The sequence below is a fragment of the Meriones unguiculatus genome, chromosome 2 (genome assembly GCF_030254825.1).
Source record: "Meriones unguiculatus strain TT.TT164.6M chromosome 2, Bangor_MerUng_6.1, whole genome shotgun sequence".
Classification (NCBI taxonomy): Eukaryota; Metazoa; Chordata; class Mammalia; order Rodentia; family Muridae; genus Meriones; species Meriones unguiculatus.
Window position 1 is genome coordinate 51864126 of NC_083350.1, and position 25056 is coordinate 51889181.

Consider the following 25056-nt stretch of genomic DNA (forward strand, 5'->3'; position numbering starts at 1 on the left):
GCAGGGAATATGAGGAATCAGGAAGGATGAAGACATAGGTTGCATGGGGAAAAGAACGCATAGGGAAGCAGGAAGCATGGAAAAGTGGAAAGCTGGGAAACAGGAAAGTGACAGAAAGCAGGAAGCTTGGAGAAGTGAAAAGCTGGAAGAAGAGGGAAGTGAGGGGAAGCAGGAAGCATGGAGAAGCAGGAAATATGAAGAAGACAGGAAGTTGAGAGAGCTTAGCTGTCTTTAGGTGGCACATGGCCCTAGAAGTGATAAAAAACACTTTTAACAAGTCAGAAATGTACATCATGAACTGAAAAAGAATTCTGAGGACTAGGGATGTAGCTCAGTGGTAGAGCACTTGCTTAGCATGTGCAAGGCCCTGGGTTCAACCCCATCACCGCAAAAGAAAAACTTCGGAAAGGATACACAACTAAGAAGGTAGCAAAGAAGAAAAACATAAGTTGAAAAAGCACCTAAACCATCCAAAAGTAGACAAGAAAGGAAGGTAAAAGAAAGAACAGATGAATGAAACAGAAAAGAAAATGTAGCACTCGGGAGGCAGAGGCAGGGGAATTTCTGTCAGTCCAAGGTCAGCCTGATCTATAGAGCTAGTTCCAGGACAGCCAGGGCTACATAGAGAAACCCTGTCTCAAAAACAGAAAGAAAGAAAGAAAGAAAGAAAGAAAGAAAGAAAGAAAGAAAGAAAGAAAGAAAGAAAGAAAGAAAGAAAGAAGGAAGGAAGGAAGGAAGGAAGGAAGGAAGGAAGGAAGGAAGGAAGGAAGGAAGGAAGGAAGGAAGGAAGGAAGGAAGGGAAAGAAAGAAAAGAAGGAAGGAGTAACGTGGCTTGTTTATTTATTGACTTATTGCTTTGTTTTGCTTTGAAAAAGGGACTTAATCTGTATCCCAGGATGGCCTCAAATTCTGAGCGGTTCTCCTGCCTCAGCTTCCTGCATGCTAGAATTAAAGGCATAAACCAAAACACCAAGGTTAACTTGGTATATTTGTTTGTTTGTTTTAAAGATTTATTTATTTATTATGTATACATTATTCTGCCTGCATGTGTGCCTGCATGCCAAAAGAAAGTGCCAGATCTCATTATAGATGGCTGTGAGCCACCATGCGGTTGCTGGGAATTGAACTCAGGACCTTCAGAAGAGCAGCCAGTTCTCTTAACGTCTGGGCCATCTCTTCAGCCCTAACTTGGTATATTTAAATTAAAACAAGCCATAATTCACTAAATGGACAAATTAAAAAGAAGTTAACAGAGCTAATATTTGCAAGGTATATGGTGCAGGAGTCATACCCTCAGTACGAATGAATAGACATCTTGGAAGCCAAAAGTTAGGAAAGGATATACCATACAACAAACATAACGTCTCCAGGACAGATCCACGAATGTCTGTAAGGCAGATCTGAAGACAGCACGCATTAAAAGAGAAAGAGAGTGGTGTTTTCATTGTGATGAAAGCATCATACCAGCAGAAAACATAATCATCCTAAATCTGTGTATGCTACATAGCATATAGGACACAAAACTTGATAGATCCAAAAAATGACACATTCACAGTTTTGGTTGCAGATCTTAATACTACCTGTCAGGTCCCAAAAAAAACTGGGACAAGAATCACTCAGGCCCTGTGGCTCCTCTCAGGGCTTCTCACTTTGTCCCCTACCCTAAACCTCTCCAGCCCAGGGACTGGGCCTCCCTTCCCCAGCTCCTCTCCTGCATAATCCAGCCATTTTGGCAGCATGCTCTCTTGGTCCTCCTTGCTTGGCTCCTGGCTGGCTCCATCTTGGCCTGTGGTCCACAGCTCTTCTCTTGGATGTTTGCCCTCTCTCCTCTTCTCTCTCTTCTCTTCTCTCACTCTCTCCCACCCCAGCTCTCTCTTCTCATGGCCAGGTGCAGTCTGAACCCTTCAGGTGCCTCTGGCTGAACACTCCCTCATATCAACTATAAAACCCTTCTCCTCAGCCATATCTTGGAGCAGTCGTGTCCTCATTTTTACTCACTACTGACTCATAAAAAGACCAAGTAGACAAAAATAAATAAATAGGCAATAATACTAAGGCAGTTAGATAACCTGGATGAAGTAGGCTCTTGGGAGCATATACCATCAAAACTGACTCGAGAACAAATACAAAAGCTGAACAGTCTTATAACCAGTACAAGAAGCAGATCAGGAATCAGAAACTGCACAAGAAAGCCAAAAACCGAATAACTTCACTGATGAGGTGTAAAGAATGTTTAAAGAAAAAAAAACAAAAAACTAGACAATCCTTTCAAAATATTTATCCCCAAAACACAAGGAAAGAATACTTCCTAATTCACTCAGACCAGTGCCCGGCAGAAAGAAAGAAAACAACAGATTAGTAATTCTTTAGGGACAAAGGTGCAAAAACCCTCAACAAAATACTGACAAACCATCCATCAGCATCTTAAAAGGACTAAAACAGGTCCTAGGAGATGGCCCAGTAGGTGAAGACATTTTACCACCGAGCTTGCCACCGAACCTGATGACCTCAGTTGGCATCCTAAGACCCACGTGATGGAAGGAGAGAACTGACTCCTGCAAGCTGACCTCTACATATGCATTTATGTGCCCACCATCCCCTCCCCAAACAAATGAATGGACAATTACTCAACAAGCTGGGAAGAGAACTGACCATCTTTAAATGACGGACAGTGTTTACGAAAAGCCCACAGCTGACACTCAGCGGTGAAAGACTGGAAGCTTCTCCCATAAGATCAGAAACATTTCTATACAATATTGTCGTAGGAGTCCTAGCTAGGTGGGCATGGTGGCACCCCTGCACTTCAGAGGCGGAAGCAGAAATATTTCTATGAGTTCAAAGTTAGCAGGCTCTACATAGTGAGTTCCAGGACAGCCGGAGTTATGTAGAAAGTCCCTGTCTCAAAAATCCAAATTAAAAAGGATTTAACCTCAGTTGCAGATGCTCTGATTTTATAAGCAGAAAATGCTAAAGATATTTTTAAAAAAGCATTAAAACGAATGAACACATTTATTGATGTTGCAAAATATAAGATCAGTGTTTAAAAATCAGTGTATTTCTTTTCTCAAGATTGTTTTAGATGTTGTCTGTGTTAGACCAGGTATGGTAGTCCAGACCTTCAATTCCAGCACTGGGAATGTAGAGGCAGACAATTCTCAATGATTCTGAGGCCGGTCTAGTTCTAGGCTAACCAAGGCTACATGGTGAGACCCTGCCTCAAAAATTAAAAAAAAAAACAAAAAAACACAAGTGTATACGTTTTATTTTTTGAGAATTTCATACATCAAGCCCCGCCCCACCCATGGCAGGCTTTGGCTGCCTCCCTGGCCCAAGCTGTATTTGTGTAGGCTGGCTGTGAACAATCAGAACATGAAACAGCATCAATAAGAATAAAATGAGGAAGCTGGGGAAATGGCTCAGTGGGTAATGTACTTGTCACACAAGCATGAATTCAATCCCCAGCACCCACCTGAAAGCCAGCATGGCAGTGTTCATTTATAACCCTAACACTAGGGAGACAGAGACAGGATTCCTGAGGCTTGCTGGCTAGCCTGTCTGAATCAGTGAGCTCCAAATTCAGCGAGAGATACTGTCTCAAAACATAAAATGGAAAGTGGCTGAAGAATAGCATCCAATGCGCAAACACACACAAGTGAATAAAATAAACTTGCTCCTAGAATTCCAGCACAAGGAAGGCGGAGGCTTTCCTGTGGAAAGATCACGAGTTCAAGACCATCTCAGGCTACACCTTGAGTTCCAAACCAGCCTGGGATACATTAGATCCTGTCTCAATAATAAAAATAATAATAATAACAAACGCTTAACAATAAACTTAAGGAATCCTGGGGTGGGGGTGGGGGGCTCATGCCTGTAATTCCAGCACCCAGGAAGCTAAGGCAGGAGACCCATGGTGAGTCTGAGATACTCTGTCTGAGCTACATAGTGAGTGCCAGGCTCTGAGCTACAGCATGAGACCCTGGTTCAAAAAGAAAAAAGAAAGAAATGCAAACAAGAAGCTGAAAGAGTCGTACACTCAAAACTACAGAAGGGTTCTAAAATGAATTAAGAAGGTATAAACCCACTGGAAGATGTCCTTTGTTCATGGATTAGGAAGATTTAGCATTGCTAAAATAGTAATTCTCCCCAACCGACCTGAATCTCCAAGGTAATCTCCATCAAAAATCTCTATCCCAACTCCACTTCTTCAGAAATGCAAAGGCAGATCTGACATTTGTAAGAACTTGCAACAATCTTGAGCAAACTGTCTGACTGAGAACTTACTAGCAAGCCACAGTAGAACACACCGGGCCCTCACGTGAGACCAGAGCCACAAAGGAATGGAAGCAAATTAAATGTCAGGAAGTAAACCCATAACATCTGTCTGCAATAAGGTTTCATATATCCCAGGCTGGCTTCAAACTCACTATATAGACAGGGGTGGCCTTGAACTCCTGACCCTCCTGCCTCTACCTCCCAAGTGTTGGGATCATAGGTGTATGTGACCACACCTGATTTTGTGTAATACCGGTCATGGAACCGAGGGCCTCATGAATACCAGGCATGTATTCTACCAGCTGAGCTTTCTAGCCTCAAACCTGTAATTTACAATTGATCAATTTGTTGCTGCTGCCGACGTCTGAGGTGGGATCTATTATAATGCAGGTAGCATCAAACTTGATCTGTGCCTGCCTCAACCTGTTGAGTGTTTCGGACTGGAACCTAACACCACCCTTACCAATCGCCTAGGTCTTAACGAGTCTACCAAGACTGCTGAATGGGAGAACAATCTTCTGCATAAACAATGCTGGGAGCAGATGCCCAAATGCAAATGACTGAGGTCAAATCTGTGCCTCCCGCTGTATTGCATTACTCAGAATGGAACTAAAGCCTCAGCTGGGCCTCAGTGGACAAGCACTTGCCCAGCACACCTGAGGCCCTGAGTTCAATCCTCAGTGCTAAAGAAAACAAAAGGAAAAAAAGAAAAAACTCAAAACTAGCTTGAGGAACTAAAACACTAAGAAGAAAACAGGGGCAAACCTTCATGGCCTTGGATCTGCTAACAGTTTCCCTTATGCTTGTGTGTCTGATTGTTTGATGGATAAAGGGTCTCACTGTGTAACCCTAGCTGACTGAGAACTCAATCTGTAGAACCACGCTGATGTCAAACTCCTAGCGATCCACCTGCCTCTGACCCCTGGGTGCTGAGCTGGAAGGCATGTGCCACCACAACACTGGTAACTGTTTTGGATTTATGGTGCCCAACGCACAAAGAAAGAAAGCAGGGCTGGGGAGAGAGGACCGTTGACAATTCACTGGCTGTGCAAGCATGAAGACCTGTGTTCAATCCCCAGCACCCATGTGAAAAGTCTGGTATAATGGTGCATGCTTGTAACATCCTCCCTCCCCCCCCCAAGAAGGAATTTCCTGCACTCGCTGGCCAGCCATCTTCAGGTACCCAGCGAGCCCAGGTTCCAGAAAGACTCTGACCTTAAAGAAATTGTCTTTTAAAAGCCAGTCTATGGTGGCTCCAGAGAACTCACCCTCCAGTTTGACCTCTGGCCTCCTCCACACATATGCACACACAGGTACACTCAAACATACCTACATGCATGCATTCATGTACACATAGGTACACACCGAGGAAAAAAAGATAAATTTGGATGTCATTCAAATTTTAAAAACTGTTCTACATCACAAGACCCTATCAAAAGAGAGAAAAGGAGGATGGATTAACAGCCAATAGGAGGAGAGAAAACATCTGCAGGTCTAGCGTCCTGAGTGCAAAAAGCCAGCAGAAGGCAACAACAAAAACAATCATTCGAATTGGACAAAGGAGCCAGGCCTAGCGGTGCATGCCTGTCTTGTGGCACTTTAAAAGGTTGAGTCAAGAGAGCTGTGAGCTCATGTCCAGCCTGTACTACACAGTACGAGCATGAATAAAATAAAGTGGACAAAGGACCTGGACAGACATTCCAAAGAACACACACGATTAGCCAACATGGGAAGCAACTCAGGATTGTAGTCATGGAGAAAGGTGAATCAAAACCACAGCAAGGCTGGCAGCTCCGAAACAGAGCACTCGCCCTGCATTCATCAGAGCCTGCGGCCAGTCCCCGGCACCAAACACCAAACCGAGAAACTGAAGTAGTGTTTCACAGCCTCTGAGATGCCGGCATTATTCCCAAAGTCGTAAGAAAGGTCGATAAGGGGCCTGGAGAGACGGCTCAGAGGTTAAGAGCACTGGCTGTTCTTCCCAAAGTCGTGAGTTCAATTCCTGGCAACTACATAGTGGCTCACAACCATCTGTAATGAGATCTGGTGCCCTCTTCTGGCCTGCTGGCGTACATGCAGGCAGAAAGCTGTATACATAACAAATAAATAAATCTTAAAAAGAAAAAAGAAAGGTTGATACTGTTGCCAATTGCAACCCTTATTTACTGCTAGGGGAATAGGAAATATTTAGCCAATGTGTCAGACATTTAAATGTGAAAGTATATAATTCAACAAGCCTACCCTGATCAAAATGAAAAAATAAGGACCCACAAGATAACTCAGCAGGTAAAGGCACTTGCTACCAGACCGCTGATCTTGGTTTAACCCCTGGGAGACCCACATAGAAGAAGAGGAGAACCCACTCCTGAAAGTTGACCTCTGATCTCCACATGGTACACACACATACACGCACGAGTGCAGACAAATAAATGGTTTTTTGAAATAATTTAAAAATAATCGAGGTTAGGTATGGTAGCACATACCCCTAATCCCAGCACTTGGGAGGCAGAGGCAGGCAGTTTATACCTCCTTAAATTTGAGTTCAGCCTGGTCTACACAGAGTCTGATCCGAGCCTGATCTACATAGCAAGTTCCAGGCCAGCCAGGGCAACATAATGAGACCTTGTCTCAAGAAAGAAAGAAAGAAAGAAAGAAAGAAAGAAAGAAAGAAGGAAGGAAGGAAGGAAGGAAGGAAGGAAGGAAGGAAGGAAGGAAGGAAGGAAGGAAGGAAGGAAGAAAGAAAGATTGAGAACAGGTTTACAAACCAAAACTTACACACAAATTTTCATGATTCCACATGCATGTCCACACATGTCTTACGTGGCATATACGTGCAATGAAACATTGTTCATCCCCAAACAAGAATAAAGTACTGACACATGCTACAACATGAACGACCCTTGAAAGCATCACGTCAAGCAAAATGAGCTGCACACAGAAGGTCGGAAGTTGCATGATTCCACCCACATGAAGTCTCTACCACAGACAGACCCATACAGGTGGGAAGCGTACCGGCATCGCCAGGGACTGGGGAGGGGTGTGACTGCTGGAGGGCTTGAGGCTATTTGGAGGGTGATGAAAATATCCCGGATTGAGACAGGAGCGCTGGGTACACACCCCTGGGAATGCACTCAGAGCCACTGCACCCCCTGTTTGTGAGGGGTCGAAACAGCCAAGGCTTGCTACTGTATTTTACCGAAGTGAAATTCATCAGCGAGAATTTCCACAACATAGAATGCCTGGCCCTGTTGGCATATGAGGACATTACGGTCACTAGAGAACACGCGGTAAGTCCACTAACACCCTTCACTGGAGTTTACCACTCTCTAAGCCAAAAAGCAAGGCTCACCAAGGTACAAAGAAAAGACACACCAGTGCCTTAAATTAAGTATTGATAGACAGCCAGACAAAAAGGCATGTACAGGGACTGGGGACCCAGCCCAAGAAGACATATGGCTAGAACCCTGCGCGCCCAGTGTCTCCTCCCCATTCCATTTTCATCAGCAGGACCTTCCTCGGGTCCTGGGCCCTGGGCCCCATTTCTCACAGCCTCTGTCCCCTAGCAGGAAAAAGCCACAGCTAGTCTGACCACAGCCGCATCTCAGCTGTGACCCTGGCTTCCTCAGGCCAGGGCAACCACCTCCCTAAGCCCACATCCTTGTCCGGGGTAGAGGCTGGCTGCCGTCAGGTGCCGCCCAGCCTGCTGCCCAGAGGGTAACACCTGACCATCAGTTCTGACCCAGGGCAACCAGCCTTGTTCTGAAAGTCTGGCATGGCACTGAGCCAAGAACAATCGTAACCCGTTTTTACGGCTCACCTGGAAGAAAGCCTCAAAGACCAGGAATCAAAACCCTGCCCCACCCCAACCCCCGGGATGGCTCAGCTTGTACCCTCTCAGAACCCATTACCCTTCCCCTCTGCCTCCCCTTCATCCCAGAGTCCAGACACATCTACAGGAAGCCTTCCTGCCTCCCATTCCTCTGACTCGGCCTCCCTCTCCGACCAGAACTCTGTGGGGGCAGCAGCAGGGACCCCACTCTTGAGCCCCGCTCCTTACTGTCTGACAATAAGGAAAAGAAGCCGTAGCAGCAGAGCTGAGCCCTCTAACAAGCTGGGTTATGGCAACCAACAGGCTTTTGGCAGAGCTCCCTGGGCCGTCTGCATTAAGAAGTCACAGACAAGGGGCTGGAGAGAAGCTCCGAGCTTAAGAGAACAAGCTGCTCTTCCAAAGAACCTGGTTCAAGTCCCAGCACATGGTGGCTCCCAACTGTCTGTAACTCCAGCTCCAGGGAAACCAACACGCTCACGCTCATACATACATGCAGGCAAAACATCAACGCACATAAAATTGAATAAATAATCCAATGCACATAAAATTAAATATAATCATTAAAAAAAAAAAAAAGGACTCACAGACAGGAGTTAGCAGATGGGAAATAGAGGTTTAGTGAGTTAAAAGATTTGTTCCAGGCCATACAGTTGTGCTGTGGGCAAACACAGAGAGCCCTAACCCAGGTCCCTCTCCACTGCTTCAAGGGAGCCACTCACTGTATTTGACAGTGTCAAGGCCCCATCTAACTACCCTCCTCAGCTGAGGGGCCAGACCAGCTACAGCCCACCATGCTGGAAGGTTTTTCTACTGTGTGAGCACAGCACACAGGAGTTAGTTGTCACTGGCTGACTCCCTCTGACCTCAGCCCTCCCCTGGCCAGTGCCCACATGTGCCCACAAGCCCAGCCCTAGCTGCTCCTCCCCTGCCTTGTCCACTCTAGCCACCACCAGCTCAAGGCCATACCCATGGGTTGTCCTGCACTCCAGTTTTAAGATTAGCACTGCTGGGCTGGAGAGATGGCTCAGAGGCTAAGAGTCCTGACTGCTCTTCCAGAGGTCCTGAGTTCAATTTCCAGCAACCCCACACGGTGGCTCACAACCATCTATCATGAGATCTGGTGCCCTCTTCTGGTGGGCAGGTGTACATACAGACAGAACATTGTATAATAAGCGAACAAATAAATCTTTTAAAAAACAAAGATTAGCAAAGTTGTGGGGTGTTCTTATCACGAACATGTGGAGGTGCTATTCTTGTCAGGCTCAGGCCCCCACACGTGCTGTGGCCTGCTGCTGCCACTCCCTGCCCTCCCAAAGACACCGGAGGAAATCATCACTGCCTCAATAAGATGCAGAACCCTCAGACTCAAAGAGGGGGACTGACTTGCCCAGGATCACACAGACTAAGAGGTAAAGCTTGTCTATCCCGTATTTTTCTTACACCCCAGATCTCCTGGGCTTTTCTGGTTTCCTCCAGGACCAGACATACTGACCTGTCACCACTGAACTAAAACATACCCAGTTCCCAGGAGGGGCTCTGAACGGCCCCGAGTGAGTGATGGCCAACAGCAGTTGAGCGGGGCAGATGGTGTGATAGGACATAGGGTGAATGGAGGCAGGTCTGGGCACACAGCATGCACACTCTAACAGCATCACTTACCACCTGAGGAAGGCAGGGCGGGAGAGCCCAGAGCAGTGGCCAACAGAGAAAGGAAGAAGGAATTAGTAAGCGGGAGGTCTGGAGGCAGCCTGGGGCCGGGGCTAACCCACACCTGTTCTTCCACTCGCTGGCCTGACAGGAGGGAAGGGGTGAGGAGAGGCCCCCTGAGCTGTCAGGCGCATGGCCTCTCAGGAAGGCCACATCTGGGCTTTCAAAGGAGATATGGAAGAGAAGATAGCCTTTTGGTAGAGCAAGGCACGGAGTCTACCACAGATCAGGCTGTGATCCCGTCCTGGCGGCACCTCTATCTGCCCTGTCTTAAATTCCCGTGTGCCTCAGCTGGGAGGTGGTGACACAGATCTGCAATCCCAGCGCTGGGAAGGCGGAGGCAGCTGGATTTCTGAGCTCAAGGCCAGTCAGATTTACAGAGTGAGTTCCAGGACAGCTAAGGTTACACAGAGTAACCCTGTGTGTGTCGGGGAGGGGGGGTTCCCATGTGCCTCAGCTGCTCTCACCGCTCTTCTTAGGAGCCAGAACTGAGGCAGAGGCAATGGATAAAACCAGGACAGGGTCAAATTTAGAAGCAAGGACGCCCACTGCCCACATCTGCTAAAAACTGACCCTGATCAAGAGTTTCAGCAAGAGGGATGGCTGGCTACAGGGTGGTCCCTCAATAACAGAGAGCCAGTGAGAGCATATGTGCCCTTGACAGGCCCCAACTCACATGTCCATGAAGGTCTGTGTTGAGCAGCATCAGGGCACAGGTGAGCGTGTGGATCCCATCTGTACAGAACACAATGGCGTTCTCAGTGTGCCGAGCCACTCCCTCCCATCCGGAGCCTCCCACCTGCCTCCCCATAGAGCCAGCCTAGAGCCAGACAGAGGAAGCTAGACATCCCCCACCCCCCCGGCACTTCAGGGCCTGCGTGATGCTCAAGCCGCCAGGGTCCCTGCCCACCCTAAGCCAGCACTAGCCCACATGTCTGCCTGTTGCAGACAAATTCGCCTTGAACCTTAGACCTAGGAAAACCTGTGGACCCCAAGCCATATCCCTACAATAGGAATAGGGGAGTTGGTCCATCCGTTCCATCCATATGGCAAGTCCTGCCCTTGCAGGGGACCCGCAGAATTGTGACAGCAGACACGGAGCATGCAGACCTAAAGGACTGAGTCTAGAAAGGACTTACAGGCACTGGGAGTGGAATGGCAGTGAGCAGGACATTTGGACTTTCTTGTCTAGCAGCTCATCTCATATTCACTGGACATCTATGTAGTCCTGGCTGTCCTGGAACTCTCTAAGTGGTCCAGGCTGGCTTCAAACTCAGAGATCCACTTGCCTCTGGCTCCCTCCAGAGTGCTGGGATTAAAGGCGTGTGCCAATTCCACCACCACCACCCGGCTATTGTATTTATTCAATCTTAATTGAGCACCTACTCTATGCCAGGGCCTAACCTGGGCCTGCCTGAAAGTGAAGCAAAGGTGGCTGGTGGGTCAGGCTGGGAGAAGGCCAGGGCTCAGCTAAGCAAGGAGGATGGAGGTGGATCGGGGAGTGCTGTACCTTCTGAAGTGCTGTTGTCTGGGTTACACTGGCAGTACCGGCGAGAGAAGTGGGTGAGGATCCGTTCTCGCTCCTGCGTCTCACCCATCAGTGGGAAGGCCTTCAGGAAGGTTCTAGAATGCAATTCAAGGTCTCGGAGTGAATCAGAGTGAATCTTTGCTTCAGTCTTCTCACTGGAATAGAAGACTTGTCCCCACACACAAGCACACACATGAGACCAGTGTTCCTGTACTAAGGTCTAGATACTCTCTGCAGGCCCAGGCAGAACCTTAGCCCTCCAAGATGACCTCTGGATTCCAAGACCTCCCTCTCACCCCTGTAGCACCCTTCTGGAAGCAGGAAGAGTGGTGCATATGAACAAGACAGATGAGAACGTCAGAGTCAGCATCAGCCCCGACTGCCAGCCCCACCCATCAGCACGCTCTTCAGTTTTTTCTGATCCCCTACTGGCCATCAGCTGAGCCCTGGACCCACCCTCCATTCTCACTCCTCCACCCCACGGCTGAGCTTCACTAAGTCTCTGTGGTTTGTTCTTCATTTTTCTGAGGGTAAGAATTGTTTGTTTGTTTGTTTGTTTGTTTGTTTTCAGACTGCGTCTCTCTCTACATAGCCCTGGCTGTCCCAGAACTTCCTGTATAATTGACATGCTACCTCTCCCGACCATCTTCATACTCTGGGCAGAACTTCGCTATTCTGGTCCTCTGAACCAGAGGACCCTCTGTGTGTCACTGGGGACCCTCTGCGACACACTTTCCATCTAGTAGTCCCTCTCAATACCAAGTTCAAAGGTCAGTTCTCCTCTTGGGGCACCTGGAAGCTGATCCCAAAACCAGAGGGACTGGAAGATGGGGCCATGGGACTGTTACCCAGGGTGTGGGTGAAAAGGGAAACTCCAAGCCACACATATATGCTGTATGTTAGCCTATAGGTAGCCTGCTTCTAGGTTGCCTAGCAACCTATGATGTCATCACGTGCTGCCAGGTGTGTTGCACACACGTTTCAGCTGCACACCAGATATAAAAGGACCCACCTGCCCCCTCATCTCTCTCTTGCACTCTCTCTGACTGGTTTCTCTCCCTTTCTCTCCTCTCTGATTTTCTCTCTTGGGGGCCTCCCACCATCCCCTTCTTTCTCTTCTCCTATGCTCTCCCACTGTCTCTCCCTATCTCTCTGTCTCTGTCTCCCCACCCTGTACAATAACTCTCTTACCAGATCTGTTGTGCATGTGGCTTTTTTATTTACATTATTACAGAACCTGCTTGTGTCTCTGTCCTGGGTTTACGAGATGACATGTCTTAATTTTGCTGTGGTTTCTTTGGTAGTGTGTGGCCCAAAGTACCTGTGATGTCACTTCACTAAGCTCTTTCTGAGAGGCCTAAGGCCCCCTGGGACCTATGGCCAACCTTTCCCCTGGAGGCCTCCAAGGCATGCCAAACTTCAGAGCGCTCCAGAAATTCAACCCTAAGTGATCTACTATTATGCAAAAACATGCCCCATCCAACAGCTGCCTTTCCTCCTCTCCCTGTCTCCCCTGTCCCCTGTCCTCTTCCCAACGTGTTCCCTCGATACTCCACTGTACTTTCTTTTTATTTCACTTATTTAATTAATAGTATATTTGAGTCCCTACATGTATGTCTGTGCACCACACACAGGGGTCAGAAGAGGGCAGAAGATTCCCCTGGGACTAGAATTACAGACAATTCTGAGCCACCCAATGGGTGCTGGGAATGAAACCAGGGTCCTCTGAAAAAGCAACTGAGCCATTTCTCCAGGCCCAATTCATTGTACTTTTTGTTTGTATGTATGTATGTTTTTGTTTTTCCAGTCAGGGTCTCTCTGTGTGTAGCCCTGGCTGTAGACCAGACTGGCCTCGAGCTCACAGAGATCTGCCTCCCAAGTGCTGAGACTAAAGGTGTGTACTACCACACCCTGCTCCACTGTACTTCCAAATCCTAGATCCTGTTTCCCAGTGGCTCTCTACCAAGCCCCAAGCCCCACACCTCCCCCTGCACACTCTTGACTATACCGCAGGCTCAGCCCCACCATTGCCTTCATTCTCTCTGTGTGCCTCAGCTGCTTTCTGCTCTATCTCCTGACACTCTTCAGCATGAGTGTCCCTGCTCATTCCACTGCTTCCTCAGGCCTGTCCTCTCCCCCGACCCCTTGAAGCCTGCACGTCTCTGGATTAAGGGCTGCTAGCACACTGCTACAGCGCAGCCTCACACCAAGTGCCTTATGTGGCTCTACAGGTTCTAGACAGACAAGCCTCACTCAGGCGACCCGCTGTGTGAGGCCCGCCAGCCCAGCACCGCTGCCTCAGATGACAGTCCCACCAACACTGTCTTTCTGATCGCACTCATTTTGGTGCAATCCAAAGGCTCAGCTCAAGATGGCTCTGCAGAGCCATATAAACCCCACCCCAACAGTCAGCAGTGCGCTTCCTGGAGCTACAGGTAAAGCACCAAGGATCACAGGCCCATGATCTCAGGTGGAGAGGGCCGGATGGAGGTGGGTCAACGTGTGACAGCCACCTTTTCCCTGGGTGCATTGCCGACAAAGCCCACGGGCAAAAGGCAGTACACTAGATCCTTTCGAGGGGCTGGAAAAACAAACCCAGATGCAGGTGTGAAGTGGGCTTCAAAGCGAAGCAGAAAGCCTCCCAGAGGCGGAGGGAGACAGTCGTGCTGCGAGGAGGTGGCAGTGAGGATTCAGTCCCAATGACACGGCTCCCCGTGCAAGGCTGAAGCTCAGAGCCAGCCCCGAGAGATGTCACGCTTCAGAGCTGCCCTCCTCAGCCCAGCCCTGCCTGGGTTAGGACTGTGTCTCATGTTCCTCTCCAGTTGCCTTGTAAAGGAAGGTTGTACAAAATAAGAGAAAGAATAGGTGCTGGAAAACCAAGAGGGAAAAAGACAAAACAAAACAAACAAACAAAAAAACGGAAGCAGAAGCAGACACAAAGTGAGGAGTGGAGAGCCAGTAGCTCCATGTAGAAAGCATGAGGAGGGAGTTCGGATCCCCAGAGCCTGTCGTTGGCAGGTGAGCACATTGGCTACCCACGATCTCAGTAACAGAAGTCAGAGAAAAGTGTTCCTGGAGCAAGCTGGCTTGCCAGGCCAGTCACGTCTGTGAGCCCTGGATTCATCTGACCGACTTGACCTCAAACAACAGGGTGGAGAGCAATTGAGGAAGACTCCCAAACATCAACCTCAGCCTCCACACACAAGTTCCCACACATGCCAACATACACACACACACACACATACACACACACACACACACACACACACACACGAATGCACAGGCACATACACAATGCCCACACATACATGCACACTCAGATGCACACAGGCACATGCACACGAATGAATCACGAATACACTAAGGGAAAAAAAAAGAAGAAAAACACATATACAGGATTTAGACGAGTAAGTGAAAAGATGAGGAGTCCCACGGAGAATTAGAATTATTTTAAAGTGTAAGTTTGATGTAAATTCTAGAACTGTAAAATGTAACTGAGAATAAAAACTGAATGAGCTTTTTGGGGTAGGTACGCGTATGCAGTATGCGTGCATGCATGGGGGTATGGTGCTTGAATTTGTGTGGGCGCATGTGTACACAGAGACCAGAGGTGGCCATCAAGTGCCTTCCTCAATTGCTTTCCACTTTATGTATTGGGGTGAAGTCTCTCATTTGAAACAAGAGAGCTTGCTGATGTGGCCAGCCGGCTTCAGTGTTTCCTCTCCGTGTCTTCCTCCCACACACTGGGATTACAGACAGACATCATGCCCGCCTAGCATTTACACAGATGCTGCAGGCCCCTAGCTTCTGTGGACATGACCCTTAGCTCGGAAGTGTTGCCCTTCCCCACTCAGGTCAGGTCAGGCCTGACCTGGCATCTTTCTGTTGATACTGGGCTACATCCACCCATCACACCCCTCCTGCTCCCAAGGCCCACACCTCACCCTCCTGAGGCCCAAACAATGAAATGGTGCAATCAATTCCCCTTTGCCATCAAAGTAGGCCAGGGGTAGCCAGGTGATGGTAAGGCAGGTCTTCAATCCTAGCACTCAGGAGGCAGAGGCAGGCGGATCTCTGTGAGGTCAAGGCCAGCAAGTTCTGTGTAAGCAGGGCTACACAGAGAAGCCCTATCTCAAAACAAAATAAAACAAAACAAAAAGCCAGGAGAGTAAAGACCTGTGGCGTCTGGAAAGCAGGAAGTGCTCCATACAGACAAGCCCTTGGCAAGTCCTTTTTCGTCCTGAAGAGCTGTGACTGTATTCCCACTTTCATGTCCCTCGGCACCCATCCCATTAGCTGGTACCCACTGAGTTGCTGAACAGCTGCTACCCATAGGTTTCCCTTCCCACAGCTTTACCAGAGGGGGTCAAGAGACTTGCTGGAGTAGAGATTATTGCATTCTGGATTACAAAGACAGAGTGCTGGAATGACCAACTAGATGTGCTGGTCCCCCAGCTGTGGGTACTGTCCATCCCAGCCCCACTGACCTGAGTGCTCTGTCCAACGTGAGGCCTGAGAAGTCGAAGAAACTGAGGTACTCCCCAGCGACCAGCCTGCTGAACTCATTGCTGCCAAGAGAGTATAATGAGATGTCAGTTAGAAGCAGGTCCCCAGTCCCGGGACATCCAGTGCTGGGAAAGCAGGCCCCAGGGTACCCTTAACCACCACCCAGATCTACCCAGACCCTGGGCTGTCTCTCCTCTGGTGACTCAGCTCCGGGAGATCAACCTTGGCCTGGAGGATCGGGAGATGCTGTCTCAGCCAGCTCAGGTAAGAGCCTGCCCAGTGAAGGGAGTAGGGTGGGGTGATGCAAGTGTTCCCAGAAGAGGAGATGACACGACATCACGTCAAGCCATGGGGCGGGAGACAGAGATGAGGGTGGGGCAAGGCCTCGGGTCACGGGAAGGATCGGGGCATGGCTGCAGATGCTAAGACTGAGAAGGTTGAGGTGTCAGAGCTCAGGGACAAGGATAGGCTGGCTGAATCCCTGTGAAGGTAACCTTGTAAGAGCTTGGAGTTGCGAGACCTGAGCGCCTGTGAGAAGCAGGTTCGGGGAGTTTGGTGTGGAGGGGCGTGCCTGTCACTTCAGCACTAAGAAGTAGAAGGATCCGGAGCCTGGGACCAACCTGCCGACATGATGAGACCGCGTCTCAAAAAAAAATAACTAAAAGTTCTGAAGGCAGAAACGGGCTGAGGATGTGGCTCAGAGTGTTTGCCTACTGTGCATAAATGAAGCCCTGGGTTCAATCCTCTGCAAGGCAGTGTCCGAAGGAGCGGGAGTCAAGGTCATGTGCACTCACTGCTCTTCCGGAGGGCTTGACTTTGGTTCCCAGCACCCGTGTCAGGTGCCTCACAACTGCCTCAATCCAGCTACAGTGGCTGTCTGTGGCCCTCTTCTGGCTTCCGGGGCATCTGCATACAAGTGGCATACAACCACACAACGCTCACAGCCACACCCATAAATAAAAAAGGGTTTCTCTTGATGTGTAAGCCCAGGGCAGAGCTCTGAAAACAGCCCCATTAAGGTTCTAGACCGAGGAAAGAGCTGGTGAAGAGGACCGAGCGACAGCAGAGGGCAGGGCTGGGTCCTCCAGGAGGCCAAGGGAGAACAGGCTCCGTGAAGCCTGAAAAGAAGACTTAGAAGAAGTTTCCACTGATTCTAATTAATCCCCAGGCTTCCCTTCCCACTGACAGGGTTGTGGGAACTAGAGGGATATGTGAAATAACACGACACCCACATTCAAAATGCAGGAGATTCTCTGGGACTAGGCTTGTGAGCGGAATGATGTCGTATCTGAATACGCTTCCAGGAGCGGAGAGGAAAGCTGTGCATGACAGAAGAAGATCAAAGCCGAGGTCTGGGTGTGATGTTACACACCTACAATCCCAGCTTTGGGGAAGTTGAGGCAGCAGGATTTGGTGACCAACGTGGGATACACAGGGAGACCTCAAAGCACTTTAAAGTTCCATAATGAGTATATGAAAAGTATAATGTTTGTCTGCTTTGTGTGTGTATGAAATGTTCGGAATGAAAACCTTGAAATGGAGGGGAGTGGCAGGTTGGGTCAATGCTGTTGAAGCAGCCACCCACTTGCCACAGCCTAAGCCCTTGGTGCTTGGAAAGAGACATTTCTAGAGGGAGCACAGAACAGCAAGAACCCACTGAGAGGGGCTAAGAAAAGAATTGAAGGGACAGAAGCTACCCAGGACAGAAAACCTGAGAGTTGGAGATGAGGAGTTGGGAATTTTTTTTTTTTCTCTCCTTTTTTGAATGGGAGAGGAAAGCTGTGGAAATTGCTAGAGGAGCCTGCAGAGGGCGCCAAGGAAACATGGCAGGAGCTGGTCCTCCCAAGGAGGCAAGGCTGTCTTGAGATCCTATCTGCCTGGAAGATGTTCAGCTGGGCAGAGGAGTCTATGAGTTGTGGTTTTTAGGAAAGGCTCCTGGGAACCCACTGCCCAAGGTACAAGAAAGCTTCAGAGGGTGCAGGAAGGGGTCCTAAAACCCAAAGCCCTCATCTCAGCCTGACCCACATCTACTTATCTCCCTTAGCTTTGTGACTGGCACAGGAGGCTGGCTAGCTCCACCCACCTCCAGGTCTTCCTGGGGTGGTGGAGTCCCTGTGGACAGAAGGGCCAATGCAAGGGTCACACCATGCTCAAACAAACTCCGCATATGGCGTCCACATCTCCCTCACGTACACACCTCAGGTCACCAATCCTTCCAGGAATTCTGCATGGCTAGTGGCCTTTGCACCCAGTCTGAAGGTTGTGCCCTGTGCTTTTGGGTGTCTGGTTCTCTCAGATGGTCCCAATAAACAGCTTTGATGAAGAGGGGCACACTTTTTCACCCCAAATTGCTCAAAGGCTCTCCCATACACCTGGCCCTGCTGAACAGAACTCCAGGCCCCGTCTAGTTACTCTGTCCTCTCTACTTGCCTTTCACATCACCTATCCTGATCCAGCCCTGAGGGGCCGCCTCGTCACCACCCCCTCCCTGACAGCAGACACCTTCGCCCAGGCAGCCCAGAAAGGAAACAGATTTAGGGCGAGGTCAAGAATGAGGACAGTGACAGACAGCGGCATCCTTGAAGGCCTGGTGAGAGCTCCTGGCACCAGCCAGCCCTTTCCAGCTGAGGAACACGGTGGGTTTGCTTTGCCCTGGGATGGAAGCTGGGGAGACGCACTCACTTCTTTCCCAGCTGCCGGGCCACGTCACAGCGCTGGAAGCCTTCTAGGTGGTAGAGGCGGCGGGCCAGCCTTCGAGCGGCTTCGCTGACCCCCTGGCACCCGTTGGCCAGTGGATCTGTGCCACCGGGCTCCAGCCCCTCAGAGCTGCTCAGCTCTGAGTCCGAGTCTGACAGGCCGTCTTTAAGGCTGGTGTCACTGCAAATGGAAAGGATGGGATCAGAGGCCCTGTGTTCCACTAAGAGGGACCCCCAGTCTCTGAAAATCCACGGGGGCCCCAGAGCAGAAAAGGCAGCTCCACTGCAGCAGGGGCTCATGGAACTAGACTTCCAGAGAGTGGCTCAAAGCAAATCAGACCAGCTGTGGCCCTCAGCACAGAAATGCGACCTGCTCTGAACGAGAAGGATGAAAGAGCAGTGTGGGAAGTCAGCAGAGGTAGACAGGGTGACCTTGTGAGGGCTGGTGGATTGCAGACTCTGTCATCCCAGAATGCTCTGCCTTCTCTGGGTCTCAGTTCCCCTACCTTCTCCCGACTTAGAGCCCCACCACCACCACCACCACCACCACCTCACCTGGCAGAGTTCAGCAACTTGTCTGTGTCCTCATCATCCTCATCGTCCCCTCCTGAGCCCCCAGGCCCATCTTCATGGAACCCATTGGGCACTGATGTGAGAGACAGTTGGCTGAGGACATTCTCCGAGCGGCTGCTGGAGATGGACCGCCGCAGGGGGCTGCCCAGCTCCCCATCACTGCCACCACCGGCTGCCCCCAGAACCCCTTCGGGCCCCATGTCCCCAATGCCCAGCCCGGCCCCAGGCTCAGGGCTGTCTCGAGCCCGCTGCTGGATGAGAGGCGTGAGGGGGGCTTCGAAGCTGACACAGCTGTCGCTCTCGTCAGTGAGGCTCAGCACATCCAATGAGTCCAAGCTGCTATACTGGGTGCCCCGTAGCAGCTCTGACTCCAGAATCTTCTCGAAAGTGGCACTGAAGCCATCCCGCACATCCGGCTCCCCGGGACAATCCAGCCTACAGAACACAAGGGCATAGTCACCATCCTGCAGATGTCCCCCACACTAAGGATAACTACCACAACGCCAGTCTCTCTGTCTAGGAGCTGAACACACACACACACACACACACACACACCCCATGCATACTCGTACACTCCTGTGCATATACAAATGAACACACACACACAGATACACACACACACACACACACACACACATGTTCACACACCTCCTGTGCAAAGGCCAAATGTACAGGCTAGACACACATATATGTACACAGGCACACACACGTGGTCCCCTTGTATATATCGGTGTAAAGGCGGGAGACACATATGAGTACCCCCACATGTATTTACACACGCCTGTGTACTAGGCTAGGCAGGCCTACAGATAGGCTCTTCAAGACTCCTGTATGTAATCTTCCCAGCCTGCCTGGCCTTTAGACATTCCTTGTCCAGTGCACCATCTCTATCTTCTGCTGAGAAACAGACTGTAACACCACTGACTATGACAATGCCAGGTTCCTGTACAACCTGCTCAGAGTCCCAGGAGAGTTCCTTGGGAAGGACTAGCACCCAAAGCCTGCACACAGGGCCATTGTGGGGTAGAATGGACCACATCCAGACATTTGTGTGGACTCAAAGCTCAACCGTCAGCGGGGAGAGATGGGGTACAGCTCCTCATACAGACTCTTCACTAGGGTTTGTAGGGGTCAAAAACTTGGGTTACAGCATGCCTGCTGGCCTCTGAATTCCCCTTCAGGGCTCTGTCTTTTCAAAACACCCAGAAGCTAGAAATGGGGACAGGAAATCTCAGACTTCTAGAGAGACTAGGGCCCCGGGCGATGTCGCCAAAAAGCTAGAAATGTGTGAGTGCGCATCCCAGGATACCCACTCACCCCAGCTGAGGGTCCTCAGCATCTGGACAGAGACTCCTGGAAGCATCATCTTCCTGTGTTGGTCCACTAGCTCTCCAGGGCCTGGATTCCATGGAATCTTCCAGAATGTTCTCATCTTGTCCCAAGGCCAGGCCATTGGTGAGAGAGGGGCTAAGGCCAGGCAGGGTCACATCTATGTCTCCCATCTCCATGGTGCCTGTCTTCTCACTGCCCAGACTGCTTATGTGGCTGCTCAGGCTTTCGCTGGCTGCCTTTCCATTCTGGACCCCAGGCTCCTCTTCAGCTTCCAGGCTGTGGTCCTGGATAGCACTCCCTTCCTCCTGCAGCTCACATGGGAGCTTTTCTTCATCCATGGCAGTCACTGCTTCCACCAGTCCCAGCCAGCCCTAGGGCTCCAAAACTCTTGACAGAAGATGGAGAGAAAGACAGAGTTAGGCAGGCAAGGCAAGAGTCAAAGGATCAAAAGCCCTTTGAAACCAGTGCTGGGGCAGCCTGTCAGGTGAAGGTGACCATCATGATCTCCTTAGTAACTTTCCGTTGGAGAATGGGCTCAGGTTGTGATAGCCTCACTTTGGTGGCAGGCTAACCACCTTCATCTCTCCTCTGGCCCCTTAAGGCCTAGCCCCTGCCTTCCCTATTACTTCTTGGGTCTCTGTGTGTTCTTCAGAATCCATCCAAGTCTTTTGAGGAAGACCCAGATAGTGAGGAATTGGGCAAGTGTCCAGCAGCTCTTGAAAACCCCTCTGTACTCCTGCTAGTGACAGGAGACAAAACCCCAAGCTGGTCCTGGCCGGCCATGTGCCTCTCCACGCGTTCTCAGCCCTGGCTGCAGGAGAGAGAGGAGCTCATATTTGTAACTAGGGGAGGAAATTGTTCTAGGAGTTGCTTTTCAAAGGGGGGGCACTAAGAGAGAAGTCATGGAAGTGAACAGAAGTGCAGCTTGATCCCGACAAGGAGCCTTCCAAAAATGCCAGAGTAAAGCCCAGAGACAGCTGTCAGCCACAGGGGCACAGTGCGAGCCGCTGTCCAGGGTGCTGGGCGGGTGCGGTGCAGCGCTGACTGAGGCTGCCCCGGCAGTGCTAGTATCTGACGAGGCCAGAAGGAGGAAGGAGTTCGGGGCTCCCTCCCCCGCCCCCACCAGGAGTTCACCCGCAGTCTTCAGGAAGAACTCAAGGAAGACTTCTGAGAAGCAACCGGGGGGAAGGTGAAGTGGGAGGAGCCACACCCGGCTCTGTCCAACCTCCCATCCTAGCTAGGAGGGCGGAAGCTAAGTGCCGTGAGCTGTGGCTTTATTCCTCCATTCTCTCCTCTCTGCCCCAGCCCCCTGTAGTCTGGGCTATCCTCCCTAGTGATCTCAGGCAGAGACACGGCCAGCCCTGCCCCCAACAACCTAGAAAACTGCTGAGAAGCAAGTCCCTGGGCCTTTCCTCTCTTTCTGGTTTGAGTTACTTCCTTACTCCACTCTGGGAGCCTCGGTGGTCCCCAGTATCCAGCCTTCTTCCTGAGAGGTCTACCTGGGTTCAGGAGAAGCTGGAGGAGGAGAGAGAGGGTCCAGCTTTCTGGGCTGCAGAGTGGAGATGAGGACGTGAACCCCTCTATTTACCTGCTTCTGAGCCTCACCTGGGGCCTTGGCCCACCAGACCTGCCCCAGGTCCCTGACTCAGACATGTAGGAAAAAGCAGGAGGACTTTGTACCTATGTGAGCCCAGAGAGGAAAGTGAGTTCTGCTCTCTGGGGTCTCCTGGGCCTTTGAGGGGAGCTCAGCTACTAGAGGCCAGTTAAAAATCTTTTGACCCTGTGTGTTCAAACACTGATCAGAAGATGACTGGAAAGAGAGAGATCTGTGCCCTCAGTCCAGCCCATCGTCACTGCCTAGAGTTTTGTTTGTTTGGGTTGAGACAGGATTTCTCTACATAGACTACCTACAGTTCAAACCACCGCACTGAATTCAGATTTTACATAGAGAGAGAGAGAGAGAGAGAGAGAGAGAGAGAGAGAGAAGCCCACAAATTTAAAACATCTTAAAAAAAATAAAAAATAAAACATCTTCAAGCCAAGCTCTCAGCCACCAGGCCCTGACGCTGGGCCAGGAACCCTCAGGGCTCAGCACTGAGTCTTTCTGGTCTGCCCTATATCCCTGCTGCTGCCGTTGCTACTTCTATTGGTTCCCTCCAGTGGCACACCCGGAAGAGAGCAGGAGGTCACCTCCTCAACTGAGACTCCAAGGGGAACACAGAAGAGAGGGAGTGGGGGCTTGAAGCCCGCTGCCTGAGTTCAGATCCTACAGCCATCTCACCAACCCAGGCCAGCAAGGCATTGACTTGGGCCGCAAGGCTTGAGCTAAACTGTCAGGATATCTCAAACTCCTGTGCCCAGGCACAGAGGTGGAGCCTGGCAAAGTGGGGAGTGCTCAGGTTAAGGTCCTGCCTAATCTCCCTGAAGTCACTTAAGTGTGTAAGTGGTTCTGCCTGATACCCTAGCCACAAAACACCAAAGCTAAACTATGGACAAATCAAGGGCTCCTTGGGTGACCCCTCTGGTACTCTGTAACTTCTAGAAACTGCTTCAGGCTATCCCAGACCTACCTGCCCTGCCATGTCCCCCTTAAGCTTCTTTCAAGCAGGACAGAGTTTCTGCCAGTACTGGGTACTGGCCCGTGTCCTCAGTTCCCGGGGCTGGACAGACAAGAGGCAGCATTGAGTTCTACTGTAGGCAAGGGGCCAGAGTCCCTTCCTGGGCTGAGGGCCAGTAGAGCACAGAGTAGTCGAAATTTGGGAGGATGCACAAAGGGATGTTTCAAGCCAAAAGGTATGAAACAATGTTCCAGGTCCTCACCAATGTGGTCCTCCACATGATGTACCAGGGACTCACTCTCGCCTCCCTGGCCTGTAGGAAGCCATCCATGGAATAAAGCATTCCCTCTGTTCTCTTCCCCCAGAGGGGGTGGCTACCTGCAGAACGGCAAACAGCAAACTCCTCGAGGTGTGCACCCACTGAGCTCAACTCTGGAACTCAGGGGAGACTGAGGCACACGCCTGGGGAAAGCTTTGTCTGAAATCCCACTGCACGTGATCCAGTCTCCCTCTGCAGCTGGAAGGACTAGAGGTGCAGGCTGAAGCCTCCTATGAGATCATAGCCCCAAAACCTCAACTGAGGGAATCAGCCCGAAGCAGCGGCTCCTGCTGCCTCCAGCCCTGCTGGTCAGAGCAGAGAGGAGCTGGGCCACTGAGCATCTGTCTCAAGGAGACAAATGACAGGCTGGCAGCATTCAAGGCCCCCTGTGGCCCTCCTCTCAGCCTGATCCAAGCCCCTTTCCAGGAGCCTCTCACTACCCACAGCCCTTGGCATGACCTTGGGCTCTCAATGGCCTCCTTTCAGCACCAGCTGAGATGGAGACCATAATGACAGGAGGAACCCCCGAGCCAGGGATGAGCCACACACGTGCCGGGTGCCAACTGCTCCCCAGATGACCCTGTTCCCTTCCCCACTTCCCCCGTGGCAGCTGGGGGGGCACTGCAGAAGCGGAGCACACCGCACGCCTCCCTCCTCCGTAACCCCCCAGCAATTCCCATCACCCTTAAATGAGAAGCCAGCCTCCCCAGCGTGGCCTAAAAAGGCCCTGCCTGAGCTCATTCTGCTGTCTCCTCCCCAGCCACACTGGCCTCTTTCTGCTCCCCAAGCTCATTCCCACCTCAGGGCCTTTGCACCAGCTGTACCCTTGGCCTAGAATGTTGCTTCCCTAGATCACTCAGTGATTGCCTTTTCTTCCAAGGCTCATCCCCAAAGCTGGCCTCCCACCCCCAATAGAGACCCCTTGTGACCACCTCGTGACACCCCTCTGAGATTTAGAGTGCCAAGGAAAACAGAAACTCTTTTGGTTTGGTTTTTTGAGACAAGATTTCTCTGTGTAGCCTTGGCTATCCTGGACTCGTTTTGTAGACCAGGCTGTCCGCCAACTCACAGAGATCCCCCTGCCTCCACCTCCCTGAGTGCTGCGATTTCAGGCGTGCGTCACCTTGCCCAGCTGAAACTCTCCTTTTCTAATTAGTTAATTTTTTTGGCACATGTGAGAGTAATCCTTGTGTGTGCACATGTATGTACGGTTCATGTGTGTGTGCCTGCAGGTATGTGTGGACTTCAGAGGTCAACATGGTGTGCCTGCCTCAATTATTCTCCATCTTATTCTTTGAGACAGGGTCTCTCACTGAACCGGTATCTCACCGGTTTGCCTACACCAGCTGGCCAGTGAGCCCCAGGGACTTCCTGTCTCTGACTGCCCCACCGCCACCAAGCGCTGGAGCTGCAGGGACATACCCCTGCACCCAGCTTTTATATCCATGCCGGGACTCCAAGTGAGGTCACCAGCCTTGCTCGTCAAGCACTTCACTGACAGCCATCTCTGCGACTTCCCAACTCCCTACACATCTCCCTGACATTAGAAATGTGAGTCCAGCGAGGGCAGGGAGCTGTCGTGGCCACAGCTGTCCAGAGCCTGTGGCATCTCCAGCCCATGGGGATGCTTCATAAATATTTGTTGGCTGAGTAATTTGGATTGTCACCGTCTCCGTTTTCGGCAGAGGCTGGGCAACACTGAAGAACGTGCCCGGAGCAAGGCTACTGAGGAGATG

General features: G+C 50.7%; 1 protein-coding gene across 5 annotated transcripts in view; it reads right to left on the reverse strand.

The window, feature by feature from the left end:
- Psd2 (pleckstrin and Sec7 domain containing 2) overlaps positions 1 to 25056 on the reverse strand; it is a 52932-nt gene that overhangs the window by 16915 nt on the left and 10961 nt on the right. For 4 of the 5 annotated variants that reach the window (XM_060377436.1, XM_060377435.1, XM_060377434.1 and 1 more), the window contains 6 exons: positions 20429 to 20830; positions 19094 to 19546; positions 18525 to 18719; positions 15824 to 15904; positions 11319 to 11431; positions 10481 to 10543 (listed from right to left, as the gene is read on the reverse strand). In XM_060377436.1, coding sequence (XP_060233419.1) covers positions 10481 to 10543; positions 11319 to 11431; positions 15824 to 15904; positions 18525 to 18719; positions 19094 to 19546; positions 20429 to 20781 — 1258 coding nt within the window. In that variant the 5' untranslated portion in view covers positions 20782 to 20830. The remainder of the gene's footprint in view (positions 1 to 10480; positions 10544 to 11318; positions 11432 to 15823; positions 15905 to 18524; positions 18720 to 19093; positions 19547 to 20428; positions 20831 to 25056) is intronic. The other variant, XM_060377437.1, reaches the window with a different exon arrangement.